Source organism: Leuciscus leuciscus (genome assembly GCF_965113295.1).
Source record: "Leuciscus leuciscus genome assembly, chromosome: 15".
NCBI lineage: Eukaryota > Metazoa > Chordata > Actinopteri > Cypriniformes > Leuciscidae > Leuciscus > Leuciscus leuciscus.
In genome coordinates, this window is record NC_138739.1 from 15,195,219 (window position 1) to 15,221,397 (window position 26,179).

General features: G+C 38.6%; 1 protein-coding gene and 1 long non-coding RNA gene across 6 annotated transcripts in view; one reads left to right on the forward strand and one right to left on the reverse strand.

Moving 5' to 3' along the window:
- The window catches only part of LOC309476444, a 247,752-nt gene that overhangs the window by 148,772 nt on the left and 72,801 nt on the right, over positions 1 to 26,179 (forward strand). The gene's annotated exons all lie outside the window — the stretch shown is intronic.
- On the reverse strand, positions 1,897 to 25,302 carry LOC309476024 (protein sidekick homolog). Of its 5 annotated transcripts, XR_014197905.1 has the most exons (9): positions 24,656 to 25,302; positions 17,042 to 17,371; positions 16,346 to 16,681; positions 15,927 to 16,247; positions 9,515 to 9,592; positions 9,359 to 9,393; positions 8,221 to 8,359; positions 7,712 to 7,786; positions 6,127 to 6,190 (listed from the first exon to the last, which is right to left on the reverse strand). XR_014197905.1 is itself a non-coding variant. In XM_082139123.1 (8 exons), the coding sequence occupies exons 1-8, from the start codon at positions 24,909 to 24,911 to the stop codon at positions 6,071 to 6,073; spliced, it is 1,551 nt and encodes a 516-aa protein (XP_081995249.1). In that variant the 5' UTR covers positions 24,912 to 25,302; the 3' UTR covers positions 1,897 to 6,070. The 5 variants fall into 5 exon arrangements, 3 of the variants coding, with proteins under 3 accessions (XP_081995249.1, XP_081995251.1, XP_081995250.1); XM_082139123.1 differs by lacking the exon at positions 8,221 to 8,359 and having other exon boundaries at positions 1,897 to 6,190; XR_014197906.1 differs by lacking the exon at positions 6,127 to 6,190 and having other exon boundaries at positions 7,763 to 7,899.

The following is a 26,179-nucleotide window of genomic DNA, read 5'->3' on the forward strand; positions in this document are numbered from 1 at the left end:
GCTTTTATCATGACTGTGATATGAAGCAGTTCGGGATTGCTAAGAGACAGCTATCAGCTCCAAACGCGATGCGAGTCCCACGGATATAAAAGGAATATGGACATTTCATTCTACCGAACTACACGCAGAATTACTACTCACAGGTCAGTTTATTAGACAAATTAAACTTGAGAGGTAACGCAGCGCTGTTTCACTTGGTCTAACATTACACTATCACTCTAAACTGCATTTGAATGTGTTGAAATGTATGTGTTAACGTTAGTTTGTCTGTATGAGACTAGCAGTAAGCTAGCTAGATCAACATTAGAATAACATACAGATCATATTCTAACATTTTATCATTGTTGAACTATATAACCTTGATTAGTTTTATGTAAATGTGCTCACCTGTTTAATAAAGTAACGTTACATGTAGGAGTTGTCGAAGTCTCGGACGTGGAGCTCTCGTTTATATAGTGTCCATGGGAGCTCTCGACATCTCGAAAACACCGCGCTGATATTGATTCTCGGTTTAGTTCTCCTTTTTTATCCAAAGTCTGCTTGCCATGGTCCATAATGTTTGAACGAAACAACAACAGCGTGCAAATAGACATTGCGAACTACACAGTTGTCCGCGTCAGTTTGGTTACTATCAGAGGGCTCTGGTTCATAGCTCTGGTTGCCATGGCAGCACGAGCGGAAACCAGAGACAACACGGATATGACGGCATTGACGGCGACAAAACGGAAATAAAGACACGGTCCGTGTCTTCGAATTAAAATATTAATTTCTCTGGATTTAGAAGTTAATTGGAACTATCGGGATAATGTAAATACACAACTTTAAAAAATATATAACATAGATATAGTGATTTTTTATATAAAAAAAATATAAAAAAAACATATTGTGCCTTTAAGAGACAAGAGAAATTATAACCTATGTCTTACCGTACAAAAGTAGCCTAAATAAATTATGAGATTCTGCATTTTCACAATGTTTTTTTTTTTTTTATGCTTGCAAACAATGCCTTGATTTTTTTTTTTTTTTTATGCTTGTAAACAGAACAGAGATGACAGTCATGGTATATACAATTTCGTAACAAAATTACAAAAATGTCAGTACAAAATGTAACAACAATGCATAACTAACTAAAACAAGAGAAAAATTAAAATAAAGGAGAAATAGATGATAGAAAAAAAAAACAATAATAATAAAAAAGATCATGAGGGTAAGATATTTTATACATCATTTAGTGTACACAAATTAAAGTATTTTCACAATGTTTGCCTAAATTGACAGCAGATTCGGTGACGTAAAAGTGCTGTTTCACCAGTGAAACTGAAAGTAATCTGTGATGCGTCCAACGTTCTTTAAACTGTACAAAACAAAAGTCTTTTCCAGCTTCTGTTTGTAGTGATGGGTGGTTAGGCTCGTTTGAGATGAACCTAGCCCTGCCTGGAGTGAGGAGAGGAGAGAAAAAAGTGCAGACAAGACGGACATGCAGATCTCTCTCGTAGAAGTGGATAGACAACGAACCCCTTATTAATAGACATGTCGCCTCACTCGCGTGATTCACGCGCATGCGCTGTGTTGCTGCTTGCTGGACATAACTGGATTTAGGTTCCGTTATTTTCATGTGAAAATACATGATCAAGACATCCAAAGCATTAGCTATTTTATTCCATTCGATACGTGTTTTCCATTATTCTTTACTTTAATACAGGCATGTTTTTTTTATTTTTTTTTATGATTATTATTTTTATTTAGAAATATGACAACAGTTATACAGTATGAACAGTATGAAACAGACATAGCACTGTCAGAAAATTTGGGAATATTCACACATAATTTATACACATAAAAACATGATGAGTTCAAAATCAAACATTTGTCACGATCCACATACAAAAACAAGGGTAGGATCCAAATTGCAGAATATTTATTAAGGGCCAATCCATTACATCATAATCCAGTCCATGCAGAGGTCAAAATCCAATGAAGCAATCCAACACAAGAACAAAACAAGACACAGCCGAGAACCGACCTAAGAAGTAGTGTGATACATACAAGGACTCTGTAACAAACACTAAACAGGCAGGGTATATATAATAAATATGATAATGGGGAATAGCTGAGTGCAATGATACAGTGATGGGTACAGACAAGGAGTGTGGGGAATGCAGTTCATAATGTGAATGACACCGTGGGGAAGGAGGACCTCTAGTGGACACCCGGAAACACAAACCCAACACTGTGACAACATTTTAAAAGAGAACAACACATCACGGTTGTTTAAACCAATGAGCATTAAGCTGTGTCGTCAGCAAGTCGTTTCCCATCATGCTTTTGATCAGTGCATTCGGTGCAGGGGGGTAATCTATTAGCCGGAAACTGAAGCTTCCCCGGGGGACGCCATTGATTAGCGGACCATCACCTGCTGTTAGCATTCCATTGACTCCCATTCATTTTGGCGTCACTTTGACAGCGAATAACTTTACATCTGAGGCATTTAAAGACTCCATTTGTCCATTATTTATTTCTAAAGAAACACGAAAATGTATAAAAGGCTCCATTACCTTGTATCTTACGTTACGGCCCCGTAGAAGCAATTTTGTAAAAATAGGCTAACGATTGCGTCATAACCACACGACTCTATGTCGCACAGTAGAGAGATTACCGTATAGACAGCAAGAGAAGCTCGCGGGCAATCGGGGGGACGTGGAGGCAAAATGACAAAATAATTAATCAGAATACTTAGCAAAAGTTGCTCCTGCTCCTAGCTCATGGACACCTCCTACTCACACTCTCCGTCTCTGCAAGTTTCAGAAGGGAATGATTCAGATTTCTCTTGGCACAGCTACTAGAAGACAGACGGGTTGCTCACGTCACATCTACGTCGTCAAGCTCAGTTTGAGTCTGCGCAGTACGGTCAGCCATCGGGAAGTGAGTGCTTCTAATTGACTTCACTTTTCTCCGTTGAATCCAATGGGGTCGCTGTGTCCATTTCTTTTACTGTCTATGATTCGGTGGAGAGAAACTGTTCCCGAGTTTGTTTTTTTTAAATAAGAGGAAGCATTAATTTGCGTATTGACAAAGCACAATTGAAGGCAAGGCTGCACTGTTAGTGACTCCTTGGGACAGACTTTGATGCTTTGGGAGTGACGGCTTTGATGGCTGCAGACTCTGGACTTGGATCCACTGGACTCTGAAGCACTGGGCTTGAAATCATCAGACTTGGGAGCTAGATGCAATGTTTAGGGGAAAAAAAGTATGTGACAGAAGTCTGAATTCACAATATTCATAAAAGAGTAGGCAAAAAGTACCTGGATGACATACTTCCGGCAAGATTCTGAAGCGTGCATTTGATGCACACTTTAATAACCCATGAGGGGATTTATGAATAGCAGTGTAGCGATGTAACTGACACTAAAAGATCACATGATATTGAAAACATGGCGAGTGTAGTACGTCCAGATTACACTCATACTACACACATTCATACTATATAGAACATACTTTTTTTAGCAATCGTTAAGTAATTGCTTATTCAAAATAAGTACCTAGTCAAGAGAGCGATTTCGGATGCAGCCAGTGTGTTGAAACTTGCAGTTATGGTAAGGGTCGGGAGATTTCCCAAACAAGCGCTTGACCAATCACAACACACTGGTCCAGCCAACCAATCAGAGCACATTGTGCTTTTTCGGAAGGAGGGGCTTCATAGAGACAGGAACTAAACAGAGTATTACTAACAGACTGTAACACTTACTAATGTTTAGTTCATTATTTTCCCCAGCTTGCAGCTCGAGCTGCAACAATGACAAATATGGGGAAAATAGTGTTTTTTGAATGTGGCTATTACACCGCCGGGATAAATGACTCTTGCGCCCGACGCAAATCTAAAATGGGTTGGTCTGAAGTAGCTACATTACTCATAGGTGTGGTTTGGGCGTAACGTGCAATAAACCAATCAGAGCGTCATCTCACATTCCCTTTAAAAGCATGCAGCAAAAACCTAGTCTAATAGCAATAATTATAATAGCAATCCGCCATTGTTCCATGGCGGATTGCTATTATAACGGCGGATTTGCCAGGTGCACGCCAGGAGCGTTTCACAGCCGAGGAGACTGACGTTCTCGTCAGGGCCGTAAAAGACAGAGAAGTGATATTGTATGGGGATGGGAGAAAACCATCCAAATTTGCTTCGGTTAAACAGGTAAATGTGTAAGCTAGATTTATGCCTATTTTTTCACATCTTCATGGACACAACAATGATTTCCTTTGTGTGGAATATTTTTCCTTGTAATTATGTACTGTATGGTTTGCAAAAATGGCAACTGCTGCGTCTGTGTAGATGAGAGAAGCAAAGTGTGTGCACGTTGTGCACATGCTACATTATGGCCAAGTATGCACCCTTAAAATAGCATCTGAATAATGCTCCAGACTTTAGACTAGGTTTTTCCTGGTCAGTGGCGGAATTGTTTTCTGGAACTGCAAAATAGCACCAGGGAAGTTTGCATTGGAACACGCCTCCTCTTTTCGCTGAACCGCCCCCGGGAGCGCAAGTTCATTCCCTAATTTACCGACGTGCGTCTGTGGAGGGTAAAGTCCGCTGTGCGTCGGGTGCAAAATAGTATTGATACATGCATCGGTGTACACAGTAGCGGTTTTAGGCACGGGCGAACCGGGCAATCGCCCGGGGCGGCATTTTGGGGGGGGCGGCACCGCCGGCACGAGCAGAAAAAAAAATACAAATCTGCGCCGCGAAGCGGTTTTCTATTATCTATCATTTCACTGTGTGGGGAATTGCCAAATTTGCGCCCCTGCTTGCTGAGAAGATGCCGTGCACAGAAGCTGTTTGTTTGAGAAGGGGAAAGGGGAGGGGGCGCGGAGGCGCGGGCGCGGATGACAGTTCACCTCTGGGTCTCTCCCAAATGGAACGGACAAGGGGGGGGTATCCATATAGTTATCGAAGTTATCAGTCACACCTCGACTTTCTTCCAGATAACGCACATTTCATTCATAATATTATAAATACGGGCCTCTATATTTCCTGCACATTTTTGTTTTTCTGAATGGTCTGAATGGCTAATAAAAATAGGTAATACAAAACGATTACTTGGTCACCACCACCAAGGTGAATTGGTTTAGTCTTGAATTCTGGTCGTGACTCGTGAGCGTGAGTGACAGTTATGGGGGGATCAGGGGATCTGTTGATTGTCGATGTCGAGTGCCAAATAAGAGACGGACAAGAAAGGTCAAAGCCATCAGGTGCCCAGTTTAGAAACGAGCGAAAGATAAAGGTATGCAGTGCAACTATGTTTAATCTAGCCTATATGATTACGGTATCCATGTCATGAATGAAGGGGCAATATTAATTGGTGGGTAAAACTCTTATTTGTTAGCCTTTTTTCTATGATTCTTGCTATGCTTAACAATAATTCGTTTTTAACTCAAACACGAGATCTAATTTCACCATAATATTGTTCTTTGCAACAAAACTGTTGCAAGTTCAGTTATTACACTGCAAAAATGCTTTTCTTACTTAGTATTTTTGTATTGTTTCCAGTCCAAATATCAAACATTTCTTAAATAAAGATGCATAACGTTATTTTACTAAAGTAGTAAAATTACATAAGATATTAAGTCTTGTTTTCTGGGGAAATAAATAAAAATTGAGTTTTTGCTTAAAACAAGCAAAACATTATCTGCCAATGGGGTAACAAAAATTATATTTGGGGGGGGGAAGGGGGGCGCTCGAAAGGGGTCTCGAGGAGAACGCTGCACTACATTATTTGCGTCAAACACAACTTAAAACGTCACACACATAGCCAACTTAATACTTAAAGAGAGAGAATTCACAACAATCTCAAAGTTTGCACATATCACCAGGACTAATGTAAATCTATGGTATTTCTCCAAGTTTTGAGTGTCATTTTTAGGAAAACCGTATGTCGGATCAATTAGAAAAGTAGGAGAGAAGATGTAGCTTGAAAACTCTAGGAGGAGATGCATTTAGTCTAAGAAGAAGAAAAAGAAGAAAAGCTTAAATAGTAGAACAGAATGTTGGATTTCTCGAGCAAACATAATAATGTTACTGTGATGTCTCAATGGTAGCCTCAGTCACAGACTGATTAGAGGACATCTCATCCATAGAGGACCTCTCGTCCATCAATTGAATGTTATTCTGATTAGGTTCCTCTTCATGACGATCCTGTAATAAAACAGATTCACAGAATGTAAAATAAATGAATGGGAATGATGATTCATTGACACAAACACAAAATTACTTAAAGGTGCCGTAGAATGGATTATTTTATTATTTTATAATGTTTTCTGGGGTGCCCTTATAATGTTAGTATGTTTTTTAGATCAAAATTTGTTATAATTTAGAAATAAAAGGCATATTTCCTAGCCTGATTTCATCACCTGATTTGAACACTCTGTTTGAGGGGGCGTGGCTGCTGTGAGACTTCAGTGTTGTTGCCCACTGCTGTGATTGGCTGACATGCTTGCATATGAAATATCTGGCATTACATGTAGAGCTATCTGGAAAACTTTTACTATTACAGCTTTTATACGTTTTTACTATTACAGCTATCGGGATTAACGAATCATGAGAAGTTTTTTAAGTATTTAGATCTATTCCCATCACATAAAAGGTTGCAGTGATAAGCATTGAGCAGATGACAGCCTGTTGATCGCGTGAATGAAGATCTTATCACTGCAATGCGATTTACTGATGCATAAACAGTGTTGAACGACTTCGAGAGAAAGATTATCTGTCTGAACTTGAACAATTACACATCAGAAATTCACATAACCCACTTGTTCTTCAGAGGCTCGGATGAAGGAGCTAAAAAAATACTTTTGTGTTCATTTGTACATCCAAACACTGAGCAACTGCCATGCTTCGTTTGCTCGTTTGCAAGCCACGATGTCTCTCGAGGAAAAAACAATATCGCGCTGGATCTAGATAACACAGTGTAAATTATCGTTAATAAAATCACTACTTACCGCTTGCGGAAATATAACGTTAGTTGAAATTGCCCCCTTCGTCCGTTTGAGGCGCCGAGAGATGCCTGGCTGCTTGATATTGTTCCAGGTTAGAAAAACAGTCCGTGGTGAAATGGGCAGAGCAAACTAACAACTTCGACTTAAACACTGCGTAGCGGTATCCGATTATAGATAGATAGATAGATTATAGATAGATCTGCCATTTTCCCTATGATCCTCGCTTGTTTCTTCACCTGCAGAACTTCTGATGATTCGGCTGCGCAGTTCCGCCTGGCTGGCACTGAACATGGGCTGGCATATGCAAATTTTTGGAGGCGTACATATTAATGATCCCGACTGTTGCGTCACAGTCGGTGTTATGTGGAGATTCGCCTGTTTTTCAGGGGTGTTTTTCAAAAACGAGATTTAAATAAGAAAGAGAAAACTATGGTGTTTGAGACTCACTGTATGTCATGTCCATGTACTGAACTCTTGTTATTTAACTATGCCAAGATAAATTCAATTTCACATTCTAGGGCACCTTTAAAACTTTTCCTATTTAGCACCAAAACTTTGGAACAGTCTTCCTAACATTGTCCGGGAAGCAGACACAGTCTGTCAGTTCAAATCCAGACTAAAAGCACATCTCTTTGACCTAGCATACACATAACACATTATAGACTTCTATAATTCAATGTTAGGCTGCATAGATTAGGTCTACCGGAATCGAAACACTTACCATAAATCCTGATGTACTTGCAACATCATAAGAAGAATGGCGTTGTGGCGAGGGGGGCATGGTTCTGCGAGGTCTCTAATGGGAGAGAGAGAAAGGAGACAAGCACTGCGGTGTAGTAGGTCAAGTGCAAATGACAAACAACTGTGTCTTGTTGCAGTAATTGCCGTGCAGAGACCGGATATAAGCCGCTGTGGAGTGAGAGAGAGGGAGAGAGAAGGACTGAGGACTCGTACGCCGTCAGCAAGAGTGGAAAGAGTGGCCGACAACAAAGTGGAATGAGTCTGAGCTGATCAAGCGGAACGAGTATTAATGTGAAAGTGTTTTGTGCTGTTGCGTGACTACGGTGAATGCGCTGTCTGCGCGCCTTTTGTTTTGTTTATTGTTTTGAGTTTTTACAATAAAACGTACGAGTCCCAGTCACGCCGACCCTGTCTTCTTCCTTCCAAACACTGAACCTCATCACAGGCGTCTACGCTAATATCAGTCTCTCTGTTTATCCCGAGGCTTACCACAGTCCGCTGGATCCAAGCCATATCCAAGCCGTATCCAGATCTGATGAAAGACCTGCACCTGGACACGACGACAAAGCAGTCCTGAAGTGTCAACTAGTCTCTCCCCTGTGAAGGCCTCCTTCCCTGCCCTTTACCTCTGTACAGATAAAACGTTGTCGGGATAATTCTGGTTCAAGTGGCTACGCAGAAGCGATAAATAATTCTGTATTATAAATTTTTAAGGCTAGAAAAGTAATTTGTTGAGGTCAATTTGTAAAGAGAGACTACACACCTGCGCACATATATATTCAAACACACATACCTATAGACTAAACATGTAATATGCATGTGCATGTCGTCAGCGTTTTCACAAATTCGGAGCGGGCCGGGCCGGAGTGCGTTAAGGGTTTTCTGTTAGAACGGTGTCGTGTTAGCAGCCCCTAAGTTAATAATGATCTTTGCAACGGAAGTGAATCAATCAAAACTAACTTTAGCTGGCCAATAACTTTATTCTAGAGCTGCTGTAAAGCCAAAACAATCTCTGTTACTTTAGTTTCCTATTATCACTGTAAAGCTGCTTTGAAACAATCTATATTGTTAAAAGCACTATACAAATGAAGGTGACTTGACTTGAAATGCTGTCCCCCAGCATTATAATAATATAATGATAGCAATACAAATTATTGTAATTTTATAGTAACATAATATGTATTCACGTATCTTTATTGCACAGTATGGGAGCAGCGGAGTCTTGAAGAGTGAGTTATTACTGGTGTTTCTATGCAATGATTTCTGAGTGAAACTAAAACGCACAAACATGTCTCAAACTCACAGATCTAAATCGGTCTTTCTACAGGCAGATTCAGTGCTCATAGTATTGTTGTGCTTTCTTGTTTTTGGGTTATCAGTGTCCATGGAGGCGTGAGGAGAAGCACACAAAGAGAATCCGTTTCAGGAACTTCACTTCTTAAGACACACTTGTACAACAACGGTGCTTTTATGCTCTTGCCCAGCGCCGATGGGTACAAACCATCTGCACCGGAGCCTGTGAGCATCTGATGCTAAACGTAACAAGCAATGAACTAATCCCCATATAATGACGTAGCCACATCTGATTGGCTAATACAGAACTTATTATGCATACATGTAATCTTACCGGATCAGAGTGATCCGTCCTGCTGCCTGCGCTGCCTGCACACAGAACTTTGGTTAATTAGAATAAGAATAAAAATGTTCACATCTTTTAAAGATTAACATTTTCAAACAATAAATACATTTTCATCTTGTCAGATCAACTGTATGTAATACTTACATTTGTAAATCATAGCAGCAGATGCAGCAACAAACAGCAGGACAGCAACAGCAACAACACACATTCCTGCTACAACAGCTGAAGACAGACAGTCATTATTACTTACAGAGTGACTGATACAAACTACTTTACCAATTTGTCTGCTTCGTTGGTCAACATTTGTATCATATTAAATTGAATGATAACAGGAAGCCAAATTCATAATTGTATTTCTCATATTAATTATCTATCACCTGATGTGCACGTTAAGGTGATAGAGATAATCACAATGTAAATGATTTCTGTTGTTTTCACAGCATTATACTGTTTTTCTCAACAGTTTCTTGCTGTATAACCTATGTACAGTATGTTACTGTAGATTTGGTTGCTTTCACAGTATTATTTTGTATTTTCAACAGTTATGTACTGTGCACACAGTTGACAGTATGTTACTGTAGATTTTCAATGCATTCTGGGAAATTATTAGTTACTGTAAATCTAAATACAGCAGTGCAAATTGACCGCGAAAAACACCACACACAATTCCACAAGGAAAATTGCTAGCCTACTAACGTTATCCTTACATAAAACATTTTCAGGACTGTGTTACCATTAACAGTCTTAATTTCTGTCAGTGGGGGGTGCATGAGAGCGCATTTGAATGAGTGTTTCTGTTGTGTCAGTGCATCGTGTAGACCTGTCGTTTCTGCCGACCTGGAACTTCATATGGTAAGTAATAAATCTTAATATTTGTATGCATGGATTCTAGCTAATAACTTTAAAATTATTTAGAGAGTAGCTGACCAGGATTTAGATATTTAATTTAATTTATTCTCAACATTTTACTATAAGCTGTGTACAATATGATAGGCTACTCTAGGTTTCAATGTAGTTTGGGACATTGGGACATGTTACTGTAAATTTAAATACAGTAGTACGAAATGACCGCGAAAAATAACCACAAAGCTGCCGTTTTATGAATAACTCTTCAGTTCCCTGAGTAACGTTGAGAGCGTAGGCCTTTGCATCGCGTCGCTGTGTCTGTCGGCGAAGTTTTCGCCATAAATATCTGGTTAGTGATGAATCTTTATATATATATTTTTTTATGCAAACTAAATAGTAGCAGGTTAGTTTAGATAGAAGAACTGCCCGCGGCTTATGTTCTGTAACGCGGATTTCCTTCATGTTGATAGCTAGCCTACTTGATTAATACATGTAATTTAATAAACATAGATTGCATTTGTAGCCTCTTATAAGGTCAGAATGATCTAATAATTGTGTTATTTACCATTTTAAGTCGGTGGAAGCGCCTGCGCGTTCATTATTTTATATATCATACGGTTGGGAATTGAAAATCGATCAATGTATCCTGCAATTGGATACCCAAGGTTAGGATTCGGATTCTTGTTATAAAATTAAATTTTCGATTCCTCTTATTGATTTATTCGCGATTATTTTAGTCTAAATCAGAATTTTCTTTTACACGTCTGTGAGGACCTGACCTGGCGATCTGCCAGGACCTTGTGCAGTTACCTCAGTCCAGAGCCATAGAGAGAGAGAGTTGCGACACTCTTTGATGTCGCCGCTATGGCTGTCACGTGGTTCATGTAAGCCCCAATAGTTCCAAAACGTACGCTGGCTGTCATGTTCTTCTATGGGACAGACAGCAGCGATTGCATTATTGAACGGTAAATATAAAATAAAACACACACCCAAGTACTTTTTCAGCTGTTATAGCATTATTGCATTTTGTTAATGTCAGTTTTGCATTTGGAGATACGTTTTAGGCTATATTTTTGGAGGGAAAAGCTTATAGTGTTCATGTTCGCATGGGTAGTAGCACTGGCTTTAGCGGCTCTAACTTAACTTTTCCATATCATTCATCTGATGATGGACGTCTCATGATATTTATTTTAGCACAACTGGGCTGTATTAGGCTATTGATTCCCGTGATTTTGCTTATAAATTTTGATTCAGCCATTAGCCTACCTTCGTGATCACGCAAAGAGGTCTGCCGTGGCGGTCCGTTCAGAATTCGCTTAGAAGCTAGCTCACTTCTTCTGATGAAAGTGGCCACCCCCCAGGACCACAACGTGAAACATAATCATGTTAAGACTAAGAATATAATTTTAAGATTAAGCCATACACATTATCAAAACTATAACAGATTAAAAACGAATTTAAGCATGGCTGATACAAATGAAGGTTTTCAAATAAAATATTTTTTTATTAAACAATGACAGACAACAAAAATGTGTGCTTGTGTGTGTGAACAAGAAAAACAAAAACCAGGGGCAGGTGATATATGAAACAGACAGGACTGGTGATGGCCATAACAATCCTAAAGGTCCAGCATTGTTCTCACAAGCCAATAATAACATAATGAAAAGTTAGTATATCCCAAAAAATTAAATTAAATAAAAGTTGCTATAAAGGTGGTAGCGATTCATTACCGAACTCTTAGCTGACGGCAGTGCTTGAAAATTGGTTGAAACAACCAACATAAAATATAAATAATTACGCTGTGCATGTACAAATGAAGACCAGTATAAGCATCGCAAAGGGCCTCTGATACAATATAGACAGTTGACAATTCAAAAGAGGTCGATATTTCGGCAACTTAACTCTGGAACAACTCGACGCACAGCAATGTAAGTGAATGGTGTCCAACGCCCAAATGACAGTGTTTGGAACTATTCCGATCTTCATATCCCGGAAGTAGGCGGTTAAAAGCACCGCCATTATTTACAACGGAGGTCTATGGGAGTGTCGCAACTCTCTCTCTCTATGGCACTGCCTCAGTCCATGTTCATTATACACTTTTGTTACAAATTGATTTCTATTAGTAACACCAATGGCTTTTTATTTTGCACAAGTGATGGTTTAGAGCTTATCCCCTATTGTGATGTGACTTATTACAGATGATGCTACATATTGTGATCACTCTTGATTCAGTTGGAAAATATTTTCATTTTTTGTGTGTTTACAGGTTTCGTGTCAGGATAAATCCTGAAAATTCGAAATGAACATCACAGTTCCAGGTGAGCAGAAAGAGTTGTTCGGAGGAAGACCATGGCCTTGAATCCACACGTTGCATCTTACATCAGGGACTTTGCAGAATATGATTGGCAAAATCATTAAGGTAAGAGTAATATTAGGGATGTGCAGCGGAGCCCATATCTGTAGAAATGATTTGTGTCTGAATCTGTATTTAGAAAAATCCAAAAAGGGTGGAAATGACTTAAACCATACATTTTTCAAATTGATAGTCTGTTTTAAAATGTAATTATGTTCCCTTCACAGTTTCCATTTAACAAATATACCTTGTATAAGTCAAATAATTTGTATTTTTATATTATAATTGTAACATCTCTTTAAATAAGTTTTAATTAAAACATGAAATGGTAAAAATAGGGTTGAGTGATATGGTCAAAAATCATCTTGATAAAATGTTTCATATCAGTCAGTGTTGATAATTATCACAATCAATGTCAAATATTTATTTATTTTAAGTTTTAAATGTTCTCAAACATACATTAAATAATGAAGACAACAGGTAAAGTTAAAATATAATGAAATGTAATAGGGGTGGGAATCTTTTGATTCAACGATTCGATTCAAATCGATTCTTTGGGTCACGATTTGATTCAAAAGAGGCGGTACTTTTGAAATTGTGAATTCTCTTTTGAATTAAATTTCAATTTGATATATGCATAGAATAGATTTAAAATCTATGATCAAATCTAAAATCAAATCTATGCATATATCTAAATGAAATTTGAAGAGAAATGATCAGCAGCTACTGTTAGCCCCAATGAAGCGGGAGTTATTTAGTTTAAATTATACACACCTCATATCTGCGTTAATTTAATCTAACCCGCTGCCGCTCAGCGTTCACATTCGCCTCTCACGGCGTGAGCTCACGCACGTCTTTTTCATCATTAAAATTAGTAAGCATAAAGTCGACAGACATATCTATGAAAGGAACTGACTATCGTAAGCATTGTAAGCCTAAATTGATCGTAGAGACCATTGGTGGTAATTGCTCTATAATCAATTTAAGGTTACAATGCTTTGGGGAAACGCAGCCCTGATCAGTGGCCGATTGTTTGGAGTCAGAGATATAGAATATGGGCCATTGCCTTCTCAATATTTATTACTTTAGCTTCTGATACAGGACATGTTCATTCTCTTTTATAGAGTATTTGTTCGTTACCACAGAAAACCGCTTGCGTGTCCATGTTGAACGTGTTTCTTATATGTAAAAACTAAAGTAGCGGCCTACCTAAGCTATTTTCTGTGAATGTGCGAGACTTCCGGTTCATTACCCGCTATATGGAAATAATGAGATGAATAACAAAGTGCTGTAAATAATAAAAATATTTGTGCTACAAACTAGTGTTTACAATTATGACAAATTCAATACATCAAAATATCAAGAAGCATAGCAAGCTTTTTTGTACAGCTAGAAATAACTATAAGCGTATGACACCGGAAGCCAGACACATTTAATTTATAAATGGCCGTGCCCACTCTTCCGTGAAAAATAAGGTGGATACCATAGGCAAAAAAAATTCTCCTAAAAAGGTGTTGATAATGTGATGCCCAGTAAATTGTTATCACATTTGTGGTAATTTTTGTAATTTTATAAAGAAATGTTTTTGAACTTTGTTCAGGGGTAATTAACCTGTTTCTACCATTTATTTGCGCTAATATATTTTATATAGAAATCAGGAGTAATTCTGGAGTTCGTCAGCAGGGGGCAGTGTGGCGCTTATTGTGCTCCCGGGGCGTTACGTCAGTTTGTCCCGCTTTGCGGTCTTTCTCTTTCTGCTGAGCGAGATGAGAAACGGACGCAGACTTTGCCCTGTCTCATTTATTTCTCCTGTTTCAGGTTGGTAGATTGGTAAATTAAGTTAAATAACTGAAATGTAATATGTTTACATGTCGCTGAATGTTTCAAGGTCCATGTAACAAGGCTGTATTATGAAAATGTGGACATATATGTATATATAGCAGCAGTTGTACTTTCGCGCCCGGTGACGTCATCTGTAATTTACGTCACGTCGAACAGAGTTTTATTTTTAGTTCTTTGAACATTTTTGTAAGGTTTAATAGTTTTGAAATGTATGATATTGTGTAATATGTGAAAAGCTAGTGTTAAAACCAAACGTTATTTAAAAGTGGTTTAAAAACAAGTTAGAAGTCTGTCAGCTCATGCATTGTGGAAGAGTCAAAATGATTGCTACTTGAAAATGGAAAATGCATTTAGGAATTATATGCAAGTGGTAACATAAGCTAGGTTTTATATTAAGTTGAAAAGAGACAACTTACAAGGTAACAGTGGTTATCATTTTGATTTATTTAATCAAATACAATTTATATCTCAGTAATTGCTGAAAGTTGAGAAAAGACAAATTGTATTTTATTTTTGAAACTGTCTATTTCATCAGAAGACATTGTGTGTTGTAACCAAGTAGGATTTTAATTGTGATTGTGTAATAAATCCTCTTGGAGCTCTTTCTGCTGAGCGAGATGAGAAACGGACGCAGACTTTGCCCTGTCTCATTTATTTCTCCTGTTTCAGAGCGAGAGCATAAGCTGTTTACATGATACCAGCCGGTACCTGTAACAATAATGTGAGTTAGGTTTTTTTGATGATTAGTTGTGTTTTTTTGCCTCTGATTGATTTGTGCTTATCATTCCTTGCAGGATTATCAGAAATGCTGTCGCTCTTCTACCACTTGACACCATCACTACCCTCCTCACCTGGCCTTCATCCTCACCTGTCTTGCTTTCTTTCTAAGTTTATTTTTTACCTGTTCAGGATCATTTTTGCATGAATTGAAATACATGAATTGTTCACTGATCTTAATTAAATATATATTGTTCATTAGTCTTCTTTTAAAACAGATTTTTATTGTTGTATTATATTACATTATTATTACTAATGTATTGTTTAAAAATACACAATAAACCTTGTTGTGCAGTTAAAGCTTCAATTGTTCTTTTTTCTATTTCCCATTAACTGTTAAAATAATATTCCTACAGATTTTCTACATATTCTACAGGTAACACAGTAGCACTATAAAAGTAATAAAATAACATTTCATAACTGTATAATACTATACAGTATTATTAAAAATCAACGGTGTAATACTGTGTTTTAACGTGGTAAAAAATTACAGTAAAATAATGTATTTAATTGTACAGTATGCTTAACACTACTGTATTTAGTGTTACAGTAATTTTACTGTTGAATGAAATACAGCAACTACTGGATAATTGTTGCCAGTAAGTTACTGTTAATTTGACAAGATTTTTTTTTACAGTGATTGTATTTTAATATTGAGTCCAACAAGTCACTTTTTTTCCAAAGAGGCCACAATGAAAACATTTACTGGGTTGATTTGAGTGACGTAATGATACTCACCAATGACAGAAACACTGAAGTTTTTTATGATGCTGAATCTGATGTTGCCGATCTTCAGTTTATATTCTCCAGAGTCTATGTTTGTGATGGTCAGAGATCCAGTCTGATGATCCAGCTTCAGTCTGTCTCTGAATCTCTCTTTACACTGATCATCTGTACAGATCTTACTCTGATCTCCAGTGATTTCAGCGATAAGAGTGTCATTAAAATACCACATAATCGAATTATTCGTTTTTTTTAATTCACCGGAATCTAAAGTGACAGATTCTCCCTCCTTCACTGACTTTCTCTTCATTTTATCTCGTTCTGAAGCAAGAACATCTGAAACACAAACCAACAGCTGATTGTAGGATCTTTTTGAGGAAAATAATTGTTGTGATTTAAATGTACAGTTCTTGTTTTTAAACATAGTGACTCACCATGAACAGAAACACTGAATCTCCTTATGATGCTGGTCCTGCTGCTGAAGATCTTGAGTTTATAAACTCCAGAGTCTGTGTTTCTGGTGTTTGTGATGGTCAGAGATCCAGTCTGATGATCCAGCTTCAGTCTGTCTCTGAATCTCTCAGTACCTTTATTACACTGAACATCTGTACAGATGAAACTGAGATCTCCAGTGATTCGAGCTATACGAATGTAATTAAAATACCATATAATCTTCTCTTGTTGGTTTGTTTCAACACCAGTGTTTAGAGTGACTGAATCTCCCTCCATCACTGACACTAACACTTTATCTGTACCAACACCAGACACATCTGAAGAAGAAATGAACAGTTCATTATAAACCAAACATAATTACACAACAGGAAAGTGCTTTGAAAATGTTTCCTCCAGATCATAAAGATTGTGAATAGAGAAATATGCTTGGATTCATAATGTAACATGAAAACAAACAGCAGAAGAACATCACTGATTTACACATTCACTCATCAGACAAACATATATTCAGTCTCATGGATGCTCTTATACATAATGACTTCTCTGACTTCTTATAGTAGATCAACCGATGAGATCAAAAATGTATATATTTAATGAGTCAATACTATTATCTTTTTGAGGAAAATGATTGTTGTGATTTAAATGTACAGTTCTTGTTTTTAAACATAGTGACTCACCATGAACAGAAACACTATATATCTTCATGATGCTGCTTCTGCTGTTGATGATCTGTAGTTGATAAAGTCCAGCGTCTGATGTCCTGATGTTTGTGATGGTCAGAGATCCAGTCCGTTTGTCCAACTTCAGTCTGTCTCTGAATCTCTCAGTATCTTCATTACACTGAACATCTGTACAGATCTTACTCTGATCTACAGTGATTTGAGCGATGCGGGTGTCATTAAAATACCATTTAATCTTTTCTTGTTGGTTTGTTTTAACACCAGTGTTTAGAGTGATTGAATCCCCCTCCATCACTGACACTTCATCTTTATCAACAACAGACAAACCTGAAGAAGAAAATAAAAGTTAAACAAAATTACACAACAGGAAAAAGCTGTGAATTATTTTATTTTTTCAGATCATAAAGATTGCGGGGAGAGAAATATGTGTAGATTCATGATGTAAATAGGAGTGTGCGATATGTATTCTCAACGATAATATTATGATTATGATAATATTAAGATACTGTATGTGAACTGGCATTAGATTATGTCACTCACTTTGCAAAAACTGAACAAAACCACATCTTGAGAGTCCAAAATCATTCACTGAGTGATTAAGCATTTAATAAAAATAAAAATAAAAGATGATGCATACATTTAATAAGGTTAGAAAAATGCCCATGGAAACCAATTTAAGGAGGCAAATATCAGCCCTTAATAGAAAAGCTAGTTTCAACTGCTGTGAAATAATCAGTGCACTGAATATGAAGAATATTGTAATGTCAAATGGAAGACACTAGTTAGTGTTATGTTGTTCGACAGTGTTAATCGAACCATAAGTGGTTCTTGAATAACGCCTTAGAAGGAGCGAAATACATTATGAAAAGCTATGACAGGACTAAACCAGCCAATGTATCAGCACAAAAGCACACTCAGCTAAATTTTGTCAACAAAATCCCAGAAAATATTGAGATCAACTTTTTTTGTCAATATTGCACACCCCTAAATGTAGCACATGCAAACAAACAGCAGAAGAACATCATTGGTTTACAGATTCACTCATCAGACAAGCATACATGAGTATAATTAATGATCTTATTTAACATAATGAACATTATACAATTCATGAATATTGCATAGATGAATGTTACCCATGAAAATACTTCAGAAAATTGTACTATCTTTTTATTATGATGTTATGATTAACTATATGCCATTCTCCACTGACGTTCTGAGTTTTTCAAAGCTTTTCTAAGGATACTGAGGCAGCTGTCTGACTCTGAGATGGCGAACAGGAACATGGTTTGTGTAACATTAGCAACACATAATTAGCTGTTTGACAATGTCAATCCAAGGGCCAATCATCTGAATTACTGTCATGCAGTGTTGGGCAAGTTACTTTTAAAAAGTAATAAGTTCAAGTAAATTAGTTACTCAGTTACAAATTATAAACTTCAGAAAGTAACTATTGCGTTACTTTCAAGTACATTTTCAAATGCTCAAAATCAAATCTGAATATTATAATGAAATGGACACTTACAATACTGTGTTAACAATACCAGTTACATTATTAACAGAAACAATGTACACAAATCTAAACTATTTTAATGTTGCTGTGGGACAAAGTGAGACTAGCCTCCAATCAAATGCCATTTTTTATATATTAAACATATTTGGATCCATACAAATAACACATTAGATGTTTTGGAACTTTTGATATTGCCCCTCAACTCAACGGGCCACAACTGGGCAAAATTAAATTATGCTTGTTAAAGGTACAATATGTAAGAATTTTGCATTAAAATATCCCAAAATCTCAAGGCCAGTGTTATATATTTTGTTAAGTTGATTACTTACAATATCCCAAATGTTTCCAACTATTTTTAAATCGTGAGAAAATTGCGATTTTAACCAAGGAAACGGGGCGTTAGAGCAGGGGTGAGCTGGGAGTCGCCAGTCAATTGCGTCATATCCGCGTTACCCTCGGTTTCCGCTCGTACTGCGTGGAGTCCTGGACAAATGAGGAAGTTGTAGCGTCTATCAAGCTACTACAAACTTTAGCTTGTTTCTTGCAGTCGTTATGGTACACAATTATTCTTTACCGATTGCAGCTGGTTCTGTCGACAAAGCATGCTTAATTTTATATTTTCCAAATGTAGCATTCGGTAATAGTTATGTTTATGTAAGGAAAGTATTATTGCTTTAGATTTGTGTTTAGTTTAAACATTGTTTATCACGTCTGGTGTTTATGGCCATGTAAATAAACATAGCATGTGTTATACATAAAGATTAATCAGTATTTTGGCAAATGATGTGGGCTTGTTCGAATGTACTTTTACAACAATTGTTTAGAACACTGCGCAGCGTTATCACAACAACGAATTCAACAAATACAGTAACATCTATGATAACCAATGTTAAACCTTAATTTTCTTGTGGTTAATTCATTTTAATGAAATAAAAGTGTGATGAGGTTTAAGAGTCAGGAAGGAAGAAGACAGGGATCGGCGTGACTGGGACTCGTACTTTATTAAAATAAAGCAAAACAAACAAAAGCCGCGCACAACGCGCATTCACTGTGGCAACCGCGACGGCACAAAACAGTTCAAAAATGAGAGCTCGGATCCACCGGTTTTCTTCCTCTGCGTCCAGTTTTCTCTCCAGTCTCTCTCTCGTTCCAGCGCGGCTTATAAGCGGTCTCTCCACGCCAATAATACTGCAATAAGACACAGGTTCGTCATTTGCACTTGACCTACTTGCTCTTCTCTTCTCTCTCCCATCACAGACCGCGCTGAGCCACGCCCCCCTCGCCACAAAAAGCATGTTATTAAACGCAACATTTATAAAAATAGAACTTAGCCTCATCCATGAACATGATTTTTCGATTCCCCTCTGACTGATTTACATCCACGGTGGAGTCTAAAACGACAGTTCCCATCATTCCACGCTCGTTCACATCGTCATCAAGCTACGCCGTTGTTGTTGTTTGGAATGTAGCGCCCTCTAGCGGCAAAAAAATTCTTGCATATTGTACCTTTAAGCACTATACCAAAAATAAATAACAAATATACACTCTTTGTAGTGCAAATAATTGTTATCAACATATTGTACTTAAAGTATTTTCTTCCTCGAAAAAGTAGAACAGTGTAACAATATGAGGTATACCAAAGAAGAACAGTAGAAAAAGTCTTTGCCTTTCGGCTCACGCCGGTTTCACACTGCACGCAGAGCGTATTTTTTTTCGGCGCCCATGTTAATAGATTAGATTAGAGCATGCACACCGCACGCAGAGGCGGCGCGGTAGCGCGTACCAGGAGCAGAGCAGAAGCAGAAGTGCCGCGACCGTTTCGGCGCCGAGTCTATTTTTACCTCCGGGACCATAAATAGACCAAACGCTAACGCGTACAGAGTGAAACTGGCGTCAGAGATCTAGTTGGTCTGATGAAAAAAAACAACAACAACAACAACAACAAACAGCTACAATTATAGTAACGCGCAGCATTTTTTGGCAGTAACGGTAACGGCGTTATTAAGATGGGAAGAGTAATCAATTAGATTACTCGTTACTGAAAAAAGTAACGCCGTTATTCCCATCACTGCTGTTATGTGTCCGAGCAATACATAAAACGCATTACCATTTTGATACATCGACTTGTAGATGAGCCTGTATTCACTCTTCCACTTCTTCTTCTGAATCAGTTTCTGGTTCAAACATATGGCTGAATTAAACCTGTATTTCCACTTGCCATTGTGCAGTGTTTACAACAGTAACATTAAGCCAGTGGATCTCTGTAAGTGGTATTCACTGTAGTCGAATGACATCTAGCGATCTGGGCCCTAACCGTCGCGTACGCACAAAACAGGCCCTGAAAGAGGCGTACACCACTTCCGACGCATAAGTTGTGATTTATAAAATGTGTACGAACATTTTGGAGATTGAGCAGTTTGGCGACACTGATGGTGAGCTGGAGTTAAATGTCTTTTTGGTCACTTTTAGACAGAAAATCTAAAGAAAATTATATATAGGCCTACAGAAAGATAATACAAATATAATTTCACTCACCAAGCCTATCACTTGAAGCAAATATCCATCCCTTCTTAAATGTCTACGCCAGCGAGCACGTTGGGCCGTTTAGTGAAACTGACACATATAGGCCTATAGCCCATCTAACGGCAGATGAAGTAAATCTTCATTATGAGTCCTAATCATAAATACAGGTCATGTGCATGTAACTGTCACATGCCTGTCCTGTCTTGTGCTGCACATGGGTGTTTTGTTATTTTGGGCCATGTGCTCGTGTTATTGTCTGATCCCTCCCCCTTGTTATCTGATTATTGTTTGAGTTCATCCACCTGTTCCCTCCTGATTAGTTTCCCTTTATTAGTTCCCTCTTGTTTGCAGTCTGTGTTGGTACGTTGTCTTTTGTTTCCTGTTCCCCGAGATCTTCCAGAGTGTTCATAGTCTGTTATTGTTTTTGTATTTACTTAGTTCTGTTTTCCCCCTCGTGGGTTTTGTTTTGTGTTTTTATTAATAAATACTTATTTCTCCAGCTTTTGAGTCCTCACACCTTTTGTTTGTAGTCTGCCGTGACAGAACGTACCGACCATTGGAGGTGAGGGAGTTCAGTCAGAGGTTCCGTCGCGCTGCTGAAGGGCTGAACCTGGGCGAGGAGGCTTGCAGGGATCTGTTTAATTATGCGCTGGATGAACCGATGGACTGGCTGATCTGTAGAGCTTTTGATCATGTCAGTTTTGAGGCGATGGTGGAGGGTTTCATTCGCCATCGGGAGAGGATCGCCAGGGGAGTGGTCTCTGTTCCGGTGATCCCAGTTCCGGTGGTTCCGAAACGGAGGAGGAGAAGGAAGAACCCCTCCGTGGCTAGTCCGGTGGTCCCGAGTCCGGTGGTCCGGAGACGGAGGAGGAAGAGAAAGGCCCCCTCAATGACCTGTCCGGTGGCTCCTAATCCGGAGGCCATCCCGGAGGTGACTGCCATCCTTGACGTCTCGCCCAAGCTGCTCGCCCTGCCGGCCCCGCCCGAGCTGCTCGCCCTACCGGCCCCGCCCAAGCTGCTCGCCCTGCCAGCGCCACCCCAGCGACCTGTCACGTCTGCCGATCCAGAGACTGTTCTGTTCACGTCACGTCTGCCAATCCAGAGACTGTTCTGTTCACGTCACGTCTGCCGATCCAGAGACTGTTCACGTCACGTCTGCCGATCCAGTGTCTCCGGACAAGATGGCCGGCACCGAGCCGGTGGTGTCTGTTCCTGTGCCTTGGCCGCCCGTGTCTGTTCCTGAGCCGGTGGTGCCTGTTCCTGTGCCCTGGCCGCCCGAGGGGTCGTCTCCGCCCTGGCCGCCCGATGGACTGTCTGCTCCGCCCTGGCCGCCCGAGGGGTCGTCTCCGCCCTGGCTGCCAGATGAACTGTCGTCTCCACTCTGGCCGTCTGCACAGCCTGCTCCGTCCTGGCCTCCCGAACCCTGTGGGCCACTCTGGTGTCCCAAACATTTTGTTTCTCCCGTCCCGCCCTGGTCTGTCCCTCCTGTCCCTCCCGTCCCGCCCTGGTCTGTCCCTTCCGTCCCGTCCAGGTCTTATGGAGCGTCTGGTAGCCGCTCCGTAGGGAGGGGGTAATGTCACATGCCTGTCTTGTGCTGCACATGGGTGTTTTGTTATTTTGGGCCATGTGCTCGTGTTATTGTCTGATCCCTCCCCCTTGTTATCTGATTATTGTTTGAGTTCATCCACCTGTTCCCTCCTGATTAGTTTCCCTTTATTAGTTCCCTCTTGTTTGCAGTCTGTGTCGGTACGTTGTCTTTTGTTTCCTGTTCCCCGAGATCTTCCATAGTGTTCAGTCTGTTATTGTTTTTGTATTTACTTAGTTCTGTTTTCCCCCTCGTGGGTTTTGTTTTGTGTTTTTATTAATAAATACTTATTTCTCCAGCTTTTGAGTCCTCGCACCTTTTGTTTGTAGTCTGCCGTGACAGTAACAGGTACATAAAGTGTACTGTTAAATGTATGTATAGTTTATTAGAATTCTATCTAATGGCAGATGAAGTAAATCTTCATTATGAGTCCTAATCATAAATACAGGTCATGTGCATGTAACAGGGACAGAAAGTGTACTGTTATAGTTTATTAGAATTCTCACAAAATTGTTCGTTTACATGCACCTGATATGACTGCCTAAGTGAAGTGAGCACCTGTCCCTTTAATTGATGTGATGTCATGAGTCAATACAATTTCCTGTTCTGCATTGGTGATGCAATACAACTTCCTCTTTGCATTGGTGATGAAGTGGAGAGGTGAGGTTATTTTGGGATCCTGATAATCTTTTTTTAATCCTAATTTTAATTGTTGCTTATGTCTATTTTTATATAATATTATTTTACCTATCTGTGTGGTTATTTGTCATTTCATCCCGTTTAAGTTATATTTTTGCATCTGGGCCTAAATGTGAAATGACAGCACATGTGACAAGTGTACATCACATTTGTTTTATAGAGTTAACAAGGGCGACTCTCACTAAGAGGCTGATTACATTTGTTTGTATCAGGTATGTTTTCTGTTACATGCATTTTATTGTTCTTTGCATTGATGATGCAGTGGAGATAGTTAACAAGGCGACTCTCACTAAGAGGCTGATTACATTTGTTTGTATATCAGGAATAAAGATCAGTGAAACTGCCGAATGCTGTCCTGTTCTTCTCGTACGCAACCATAAACACAACGCAGACAACAGACCAGTTACATTCACAATACCAGTTTAAATAAAAGAATGATTTAAACTTTTACTTCTGATATAAACATTTAGATGAAATATGCCATTCTCATTAATGGAGTGCACTTAAACTACATGAAATCATTACTGAGAAGTTACACAAAAAAAAATAATAAATAAATAAAAAAATAGAACTGTGTTGTGGATGCAATGCTTTTGAACACTTTTCCTCTGGCATGCTATGTTTTAACTGCAGAGATAATTGCTTATGATAATAGCAGATTGTTTGAGAAAATAGTTTCGTGCAAATAATGCACAACAAGGTCTATCTGTTTCTGTAGTGAGTAGCCTGCAAGCCGTTTATGTTTGTACACTTTCTTCAATTCCATTATAATATAGTAAAATGTTATTTTTCTAATACTTTTTAAATACTGATCAATTTCTTATTTGTGCTTTGTTAAATAGAGTGTTATGTGCCTTTATTAAATTAATTATTTTCGCTTGGCATAACAGCGTGATGACATCATCGCACACTTCGGTGGGTGGTGCGCGCCCGTGATGCGCTTCATTCTGAGTAAATACACTATCACTGCAGCGCTCTCTTTATTTCATTTTAATTAAACTTTCTCTGAAATGTATTTTAGCCAATTTGCATATTCATGGACCGTGTACACATGAAGCAAGGGTGTAGAGTTACATTCAAGCTATTTTAAGGTAGCCTATATATATATATATATATATATATATATATATATATATATACATATATATATATAATTTTTTTTCCATAGGAAAAACTTTTACATATGTAATTTTGGTGATCAAAGATGAGCTTTAATGAGTTTTGAGTTTCAATAAAATTATTGACTACAGGGGGACTTTAAAAGACTTTAAGGACATTAAAAATAATGACTTACCACGAACTACAACAGAGTAGGAATCTCCACCGCCACGGTTTCTGCTAGAGATCCATGCATCATAAAGTCCAGAGTCTGTGTTTCTGGTGTTTCCGATAGTCAGAGATCCAGTCTGATGATCCAGCTTCAGTCTGTCTCTGAATCTCTCTTTACACTGAACATCTGTACAGATCTTACTCTGATCTCCAGTGATTTCATCGACAGTTACGAGCCAAAGAACAACACAAATCACGTCCACGTAGGCTACATTGTTCATTTTTATCGTTGACCAGAAAAGAGACTGTAATAAATAAATGTCTTAGAATTATCAAGCAAAATACATACAGGCCTATTAAATTAATTTCCGTCGAATATAAACATAATGTCATAATGAGTCAAGATAAATTATAACCTACAAACGTTTTTCCGTAAAAAAAAATATGCGCAATGAGCGTGTAAAAGTGCTGTTTCACCAGTGAAACTGAAAGCTAATCTGTAATCAGGGGCGGACTGGCCATCTGAAAGACCGGGCACTTTCCCTTTTTTTTTTTCTTTTTTTTTTCTTTTTTTTTTTAAACGGCCCATAAAACTCGTACATCGGCGGCCCATTCGTTTTGTTTTGTTTTGTTTTGTTTTGCTTAATTCGCTGGGGTCTTTGTGTAGGTGTAATGTAGGCCTATTGGTAAAAAATTTTTTTTTTTTTACATTTTTTTCTATCTCACAGACCGGACCATGAAACACATAGATCAGCGGCCCATTGGTTCTCTCATTGATTGACACTGGGCTGGGCCAATCACATCTTTAAACACCTCCTCCGTTGGACTCTACGCGCATGTGATATCTGTTAAAATAGCCAGAGAGATGGAGAATAAAACGCAAGGAATGTGCAGAGAAATAGCGTGAAAAAAAGAAACGGAAACAGACGCTGTAAATGTTGATGCAAGCTTGACGGATGTGCCCTGCCTGAACTGATGCTTGATTTACTAAATATGAGTAAAATATGATCAGTGTGTTTTTCTTTTGTTTTTCTCCCTGTGTCAAACAATGTGTCTGATCATGGTTTATTGTTTCCGTAGATTAAAAAAAGTCAAAAAGCACGCAGGACAGGAAGAAACTCTTCACCTAAACACCTCTGAATGCTCACTCTCACCTACAAGATGTTTGTCCATCCAACAGATCATGTTTCTGTAGAAAACCGACCGCAGCAGGTTTCAGTCTGAGTCAGAAGATGAACGTCAGTAAAACTAGTACTGTAAAATGGCACATGGTTTTAACTGTGTGCTTTGGTGTTTCCATACACTAAAACTACAAATATATACAACCCTATTTAAATCAATAGAGTTAGGCTCCATTTTACCATGAAATGTATTTCAAAATAGGCAAAAAATAATCAATGTCAAATGATACAAATGAAGAATGTTTTACACCTTCATGAATGGTTCACACACACACACACACACACACACACACACACACACACACACACACACACACACACACACACACACACACACACACACACACACACACACACACACACACACA